At 48.3% G+C, this 8754-nt stretch overlaps 1 protein-coding gene across 1 annotated transcript; it reads right to left on the bottom strand.

Moving 5' to 3' along the window:
• Positions 1–690: 690 nt before the first annotated feature.
• LOC144591107 (C-type lectin mannose-binding isoform-like) lies at positions 691–7053 on the bottom strand. Its single transcript, XM_078395423.1, has 5 exons — positions 6987–7053; positions 3927–4081; positions 2429–2569; positions 1579–1681; positions 691–767 (listed from the first exon to the last, which is right to left on the bottom strand). Exons 1-5 carry the CDS (start codon positions 7039–7041, stop codon positions 691–693), a joined length of 531 nt encoding a protein of 176 aa, XP_078251549.1. The 5' UTR covers positions 7042–7053.
• Positions 7054–8754: the final 1701 nt, after the last annotated feature.

Raw genomic sequence — 8754 nt, 5'->3', positions numbered from 1 at the left:
GTCCCACCCGTGGGCTCAGCTCCACCTGCAGGCTGTGTCCCCGTGGGCTCAGCTCCACCTGCAGGCTGTGTCCCACCCGTGGGCTCAGCTCCACCTGCAGGCTGTGTCCCACCCGGGGGCTCGGCCAGGCAACTGCCAGGGTGCAGACGGTGGGACCCCAACCCGAATATGGGCTCCAGCCAGAACCATGGGGACATTGCCCGACACCCGGGTGAGCTGATTTATAAACACACAGCACAGGTTTCCTTACAGATGTGCCGAGGAATTTCTGGGCCCAGTTGATCTTCTGCAGCCCACCCACAGGACTGTGAGAGCTCTCTCTCTCCCTGCAACTATTCCACTAACTCCCCGTGGATCCTCTCCACAGCCGTTATTTCTCTCCCAGGTGCGTGTCCGGGACCCGACACACCAGGTGCGGTCGAAGGGCAAGCGTTCATTTTGCAAAGTGTGTGCCACCTTCTCCTCAGCGCAGCACTGAGTGCAGAGGTGGGGAACAAGCAACAGTGGGTCAGGAAGGCTGTGGGAAACTGGACTCACACAGCACCAAACACACAGCTCATGATGCAGGTCTCTTTATTATTGGCTGAGAAGCTAAGTGAGTACAGTCACCACAGACAGTGAGAGGGACTACAAAGAAATCAAAGCACTGGATCCACTGCTGGGAGGTTGAGTGGACCATTCTGGGGTCTTCTAATGACAGCCCGCTTTGTAGGAACAAACAAAACCAATTGTTACATCACACGGCAGGTCATTCCAAGCTCCAAAATCTAGAAGCAGGAAAAGGGAAAAACATTTACCTGTTAGTCTACAAGCAAATGGAGCTGACACTGGGAATCTGAACTGAATGCTGGAAATACTCAATAGGTCAGGTGGCACGTGTGGAGAGGAAACAGGGAGGTCGTTGGTCAAGAAGATTGTCCCTCTGCTCACTTTGATTTATCGGTGGCTATTTTACATTTACGACCAGTAAATCTAGTTTCACACTCGAGGAAACATCCTCTCGACATCCCCCTACAAATCCTTCACAGTGGGATCGGCCCCTGGCTGGTCACCCCTCAATCTTCTCTCTTGTGGAGAACAAACCCCAGCCTGTTGGATCTTCATGGCCACTCTGTTTTGTGACCAGTTCACTGCTCCACTGCCTCTCAGTCTTTTGTCAAACAGTGTCATGGAACGTCTCACAAGACAGCATGTCCACTCCAACCGGATATACAGAGGTTGAGTAGAATGTTCCTGCATTTAATTCACTTTGAAATGAATCTCAGGACATTCCTTTCACTTTCCTGTCTGTGTTCAGTTCTTTCTTTATGTGTCGTATCTCACTGTATCTCCCTCTAACTCCAGTGTTCCCCCCGTGTCCATTCCTCCTGCACAGTTACAGTCAGTGTCTGTTCCCCTGACTCCAGCATTACATCCCATATATCCTCCACTCACTGCTGGGCAGTCAGTCCAGTTCTGCAGAGCACAGGACCCATGGGGCTGGTTCACCCCTCTGTGTACCAGCGGGTCTGTAGAGGTCAATACTGTGTCTGAAATTAACTTCCAGCAAAACAACATTTCTGTCACGGTTGCACTTACAATGAGTGTGCCCACAATCTTCATTGCCTTGATTGTCAGGTTGATCACGATGCCAATGTCTGTAACTTGATGGAGATCCATCGATCCAAGTGAAAGTCCCTTCCTGTGGGTACAAATCAATGGTCATTGCTGTTGGAATGCTGAGTAAGCTGCCACTGAACTGTACAGGGAGGAGCTGTACATGAGCCGAAGTGACAGCAGAATACGAGCAGCCGGGACAAGTAGGGCAGTGGATGGGAGTTTAAACTATGGAATGGCAGGGTGGGGGAATCTCATGGACGTAACAGAATCCTTGAGATGAAAGTGACAGGATCTGAGAGTGAAGGTCAGGGAAGAGGAGAAATGGTAACTCAGAAAATGAGGAAAAGATGGTCATTGAACACAAATACAAAGTAAGATCTCCCAGAGAAAGACAGATACGCCCAGTGTTATCCGGGTGCGTTTGTATATTCACCCTGTTTCCCAGCGAGTGCTCCGGTTTATGTGAGAGGAAGTAGGTTACAATGAAATGATTGCATGGATGGGGGTGATGGGATTGTACTGGGAGCTGGCGTGGACTCGATGGGCTGAACGGCCTTCTCTGTTGTCAGAAATTATGAAACTAAATCCTGGAACAAAGTCAGCCATTGCAATCATTTCTTTGACCAAGTATCTTGGTTAATGGTGCCCGCCCGGGCCGGGAGGTGGGTTGTTAACTGTACCTAGCGGTTGCCAACTTCCTCACTCCCAAATACGGGACAAGGTGACGTCACCGCCCCGCGCCCCACGTGACATCACCCAGCCAGCGGCCACGTGCTCCCGCTCCACCAATGGCGGCCGCCCGGGCCAGGAGGGGGGTTGCTAACTGTACCTGGCATTTGTCGTTTAGGCCAATCCAGGTGAATTGATTCCTTTGGTTCACTGCAGCAATCACGTTGAAAATGAACGTGTCGTGTTCACTCGAGGTCACAGTAGCCAGGTGCCCGTAATGTGCTTGCTGTTTGCAGAACGCCTGTAAAATAGTTTAGTATCAAAATATTTTATCTGTGAATTAATACATTTCATCCTCTCACATGCCTCCAAATAAATAATCAGGATTAATATTGGAAATGGGCAACTTTGTACATTTGAATCAGAGTTCTTGTTCTTTACTCTCTCTGATGCCAACCCCAGCTCTGAGTTAACTCCTGGATGTGGAGTTTCCCCCGAATCCCAATATTTCACCCACCAGTCGGAGCGATAGAAACGGGAGCCCACGGCCGCAGTGAAGGGCAGCCTGGAACACAGGGCCTCATCGCAGGTATTCAACGACAGGCCACAGTGAAAGGCAGCCTGGAACACAGGGCCTCATCGCAGGTATTCAACGACAGGCCGCAGTGAAGGGCAGCCTGGAACACAGGGCCTCATCGCAGGTATTCAACGACAGGCCGCAGTGAAGGGCAGCCTGGAACACAGGGCCTCATCGCAGGTATTCAACAACAGGCCGCAGTGAAGGGCAGCCTGGAACACAGGGCCTCATTGCAGGTATTCAACAACAGGCCGCAGTGAAGGGCAGCCTGGAACACAGGGCCTCATTGCAGGTATTCAACGACTGGCCGCAGTGAAGGGCAGCCTGGAACACAGGGCCTCATTGCAGGTATTCAACGACTGGCCGCAGTGAAGGGCAGCCTGGAACACAGGGCCTCATCACAGGGCCTTGGTGAGACCGCACCTGGAGTATTGTGTACAGTTTTGGTCTCCTAATCTGAGGAAAGACATTCTAGCCTTAGAGGGAGTACAGAGAAGGTTCACCAGATTGATCCCTGGGATGGCAGGACTTTCATATGAGGAACGACTAGATAGACTGGGCTTGTACTCGCTGGAATTTAGAAGACTGAGGGGGGATCTTATTGAAACATATAAAATTCTTAAGGGGTTGGAGAAGCTAGATGCGGGAAGATTGTTCCCGATGTTGGGGAAGTCCAGAACCAGGGGTCACAGCTTAAGGATAAGGGGGAAGTCTTTTAGGACCGAGTTGAGAAAACATTTCTTCACACAGAGACTGGTGAGTCTGTGGAATTCTCTGCCACAGAAGGTAGTTGAGGCCAGTTCATTGGCTATATTTAAGAGGGAGTTAGATGTGGCACTTGTGGTTAAAGGGATCAGGGGGTATGGAGAGAAGGCAGGTACAGGTTACTGAGCTGGATGATCAGCCATGATCATATTGAATGGCGGTGCAGGCTCGAAGGGCCGAATGGCCTACTCCTGCACCTATTTTCTATGTTTCTATGTATTCAACGACAGGCTGTGCTGTGAGTTCATGGGAATGAACCAGCAGAGAGCAATGTTCCCCTGGCCTCCCAGAACAACCACTAGTTTCAGGGACTTACCTCAGCATCTGACCAGGTCTTATTGTGACTGAAAAACTGATAACAGGATCTTAATTTAGGAAAATAAAACCAGTTTTCAGCACACGGCCCTTCGGATAAGGCGCGCATTTCAAGGTCTTGCTGAGTCTCCTCCGGTCCCAAGGAATCGGTCGTCCCTGTCAGTTAAGGAGAATTCAGATTTAAACCAACTCACCGACCAAAGGGCCTTCCTCAGTGAGTCCCGTTTGTCTGCATTTGGCCCCTCTCCTCTCATCCTTTCCGATCCATGAACCCGTCCAAGTGGCCTTGTAACATTGTAGATGTACCTGCCTGCCCCACTACCTCTGGCACCCTCATTGTGAATAACATCCCTCCAGTGTTTCTGCCCTACACTGTGATATCTATGTTCTATTGCTGCACCTCATGAATTTATAACCCCCCCCCCCCCCCTTATAACTCAATCCCACCACACCTGGTAACACCATGTCCTGGTGGGGTCTCACCAACATCTTGTAAGGCTGTAACATGGATCCCAACTCCTTTAATCCGATGAGGGCAAGCGTGCCAAACACCTTCTTCACCACCTTGTCCACCTGAACCACTACTTTCACAGAGCTATGTGATCGTATCCTGAGCTGAGAAAAGGGCAATGGGTAGAAGACATTGGTTGGATTTGTCCGCAGTCACCCAGCAGTTTGGCCCACAGCAGGGGTGGCCACGTCACTGAGCTGCAAACTGGAAGTGTCCTGAGCTAATGCTGCCACCACCATCATCAGGTAAGACAGGAGAGAAGCAATGGTTGGCAATTAAAGAATTAACCCACAGTTCATAACAGATAGAGAGCCATTTAAGAAACAACAACTACAGAGGAAAGTGTGGTCCAAGCGTGGCCATTGTTTAAACAAGACTGCTCCGAGCCGGGAAACCATGAAGTCCAGGATCAGGAGCCGCATCTTCCCTACAACCACCAGGCGACTCAACACAACGTACAAATAGGCTCTGAAATAGAGAGACTTTGGGGCATTATTTTAGACGGCACCATTATTGTTTGTTTATTTGTCTGTTCATTTAGTAAATTAACTGAATTGTCTTTGCTGTTTATCATGGGTTTTACAGAGTACTATCATCATATCATATCATATATATACATCCGGAAACAGGCCTTTTCGGCCCACCAAGTCCGTGCCGCCCAGTGATCCCCGCACATTAACACTATCCTACACCCACTAGGGACAATTTTTTTACATTTACCCAGCCAATTAACCTACATACCTGTACGTCTTTGGAGTGTGGGAGGAAACCGAAGATCTCGGAGAAAACCCACGCAGGTCACGGGGAGAACGTACAAACTCCTTACAGTGCAGCACCCGTAGTCAGGATCGAACCTGAGTCGATGGCGCTGCATTCGCTGTAAAGCAGCAACTCTACCGCTGCGCTACCGTGCCGTACTATAGTTCACACATTAGTTAGTGTGGTGCAAGTAAGGATTTCATTATTCCATTTCAGGACATTTGACAATAAAACACTGTTGACTCGTGACTCTGAAATGTCCGTGCTATAGGGCAGTGAAATGAAGGTTACCCAGACTGATTCCTGGGAAGGAGGGAACTGTGACAATAGACAATAGGTGCAGGAGGAGGCCATTCGGCCCTTTGAGCCAGCACCACCATTCAATGTGATCATGGCTGATCATTCTCAATCAGTATCCCGTTCCTGCCTTCTCCCCATACCCCCTGACTCTGCTATCCTTAAGAGCTCTATCTAGCTCTCTCTTGAATGCATTCAGAGAATTGGCCTCCACTGCCTTCTGAGGCAGAGAATTCCACAGATTTACAACTCTGACTGAAAATGTTTTTCCTCATCTCCATTCTAAATGGCCTACCCCTTATTCTTAAACTGTGGCCCTTAGTTCTGGACTCCCCCAACATTGGGAACATGTTTCCTGCCTCTAACGTGTCCAACCCCTTAATAATCTTATGTTTCGATAAGATCCCCTCTCATCCTTCTAAATTCCAGAGTATACAAGCCTAGTCGTTCCAGTCTTTCAACATATGACAGTCCTGCCATTCCGGGAATTAACCTAGTAAACCTACGCTGCACGCCCTCAATAGCAAGAATATCCTTCCTCAAATCTGGAGACCAAAACTGCAAACAGTACTCCAGGTGCGGTCTCACTTGGGTCCTGTACAACTGCAGAAGGACCTCTTTGCTCCTATACTCAACTCCTCTTGTTATGAAGGCCAACATTCCATTGGCTTTCTTCACTGCTGCTGTACCTGCATGCTTCCTTTCCGTGACTGATGCACTAGGACACCCAGATCTCGTTGTACGTCCCCTTTTCCTAACTTGACACCATTCAGATAATAATCTAATTGCTAATGTTTCTTTTAATCCCTTCATCCAAGTCAGTAATGTATATGGTAAATTGTTGCAGTCCCAGCATCGAGCCTTGCGGTACCCCACAGGTCACTGCCTGCCATTCTGAAAGGGACCCATTTATCCCCACTCTTTGCTTTCTGTCTGCCAACCAATTTTCTATCCATGTCAGTACCCTACCTCCAATACCATGTGCTCTAATTTTGCCCACTAATCTCCTATGAGGGACCTTGTCGAAGGCTTTCTGAAAGTCGAGGTACACCACATCCACCGGCTCTCCACCGTCAATTTTCCTAGTTACATCCTCAAAGAATTCCAGAAGATTAGTCAAGTATGATTTCCCCTTCGTAAATCCATGCTGACTCGGAATGATCCTGTTACTGCTAACCAAATGCTCCGCAATTTCGTCTTTTATAAGTGACTCCAGCATCTTCCCCACCACTTATGTCAGACTAACTGGTCTATAATTTCCCGTTTTCTCTCCCCCTCCTTTCTTAAAATGTGGGATAACATTAGCTACCCTCCAATCCACCTGAATCTATAGAACATTGGAAAATGATCACCAATGCATCCACAATTTCTAGAGCCACCTCCTTAAGTACCCTGTTCCACAAACTCCCATGTTCCACAGTCCCAACACAGTGCCTGTGCATTCATTCCTCACACCAATGTATTTCTAACGCTCCTGGAACCAATGGACCTTACCTGCCACATCACTGGCAAGCAGTGCGGTCAGCACCAAAACACACATCAGCATCATGTTTCCTTCCTTGAACCTGAAACACAAGAAAACGATTGATGATTAGTGTCAAGTTTCACAGTGAAGGTGGGCATCTCCTGCTGCCGTTCCCACCTCTCTCTCTCCCAGCTCTCCGTGTCGATGAGGTTTCCAATGCTGTTGCATCTTATATACCTGTAGTTCTGGCATCTTGGAGGCTTTTGGAACCATTGGAATCAACGCAATTGGCTGCAGCAATCATTGTAAAACTCCTGATGACCAATCACTGACTGACAGATTAGAACAAGATGAACAGGAAGCCACAGAAATGTCTTGTGATCTCCAAGTGTGACTGTACAATGTGGCACTGTATCTGAACACTTCATGGTCCCATTATCTGGTTATGACATGTCCAATTAATATTATCAATGGGGACAATTAAGATGGACAATCTAGGCAAATATTTCCAAAACAACTGACTATTTATGCAAACCATTTCACTCGTTCCTATTTTCACTCTGGGGTGGGACTGATTGATGGGCCAAATGGCCCTTTCTTTCTCTGGGTTTTCTCTTGTTCCCCAAACACTTCCCACTCTAAAGGCAGAGCAAGTGGGCCCTTTGACCCATTGTACTTTCAGCTTCATCGTCAACCCCTGGTAGAATCACAGAATGATACAATGATACTGCACAGAAGGATGCCATTTGGCCCATCCTATCTGTGCCATCTCTTTGATCGTGTGATTCATTTAACACAATTCTCCTGCTCTTTCCCGGAACCACTGGAAATTGTTCTTTCACACATTTCGCCAAGTCCTTTGAAAGTTATTGTTGACTCTGCTTCCACCAGCCTTTCAATCGTCAGTTTCAGTTCATGACAACTTCCTGAACAAAACGGATTCCTCCTGTCCCCTCTGATCCATTTGCAAATGGAGGCAGTTACGCCGGCTAGAGTAACTGCTTCCAACATGGACCGTGGTGACATGGAGAGTGGGACTACAAGTGATGCAGGCAGGGGAACAAGGTGCGGACTGAGTGGGAGGACAGTAGGATGCAACCTGATCAGGGCAATGTGGTTCGTGGCCATTCGACAGGGAACAGGGAAGAAAATATGTTGAAAGACTGGAGCGACTAGGCTTGTATACACTGGAATTTAGAAAGATGAGAGGGGATCTTATCGAAAAACATATCAGATTATTAAGGGATTGGACACGTTAGAGGCAAGAAACATGTTCCCAATGTTGGGGGAGTCCAGAGCCAGGGGCCACAGTTTAAGAATAAGGGGTAGGCCATTTAGAACGGAGATGAGGGTAAACTTTTTCAGTCAGAGAGTTGTGTATCTGAAATTCACTGCCTTTCCATCTTGGGACATGAGTATTGCTGTGAGATGTGCACTTGCAAAGTTTGGAGACATTATTGTGTCTTTCCTAATCTCCTCTGAGGATATTTGTTAAAGGGACAAGCATTTGTTGTGAGTTTAGTGTCACACAGAGGTTGGAGCTTCATTATACAGTAGAGTCATAGAGTGATACAGTGTGGAAACAGGCCCTTTGGCCCAACTTGCCCACACCGGCCAACATGTCCCAGCTACACTAGTCATAGAGTGATACAGTGTGGAAACAGGCCCTTTGGCCCAACTTGCCCACACCGGCCAACATGTCCCAGCTACACTAGTCATAGAGTGATACAGTGCGGAAACAGGTCCTTTGGCCCAACTTGCCCACACCGGCCAACATGTCCCAGCTACACTAATCCC

This window comes from Rhinoraja longicauda, unplaced genomic scaffold, assembly GCF_053455715.1.
Source record: "Rhinoraja longicauda isolate Sanriku21f unplaced genomic scaffold, sRhiLon1.1 Scf000578, whole genome shotgun sequence".
Lineage (NCBI taxonomy): Eukaryota > Metazoa > Chordata > Chondrichthyes > Rajiformes > Arhynchobatidae > Rhinoraja > Rhinoraja longicauda.
Note: the sequence above shows the minus strand (reverse complement) of the source record. Positions and strands in the feature narration are given on the sequence as shown.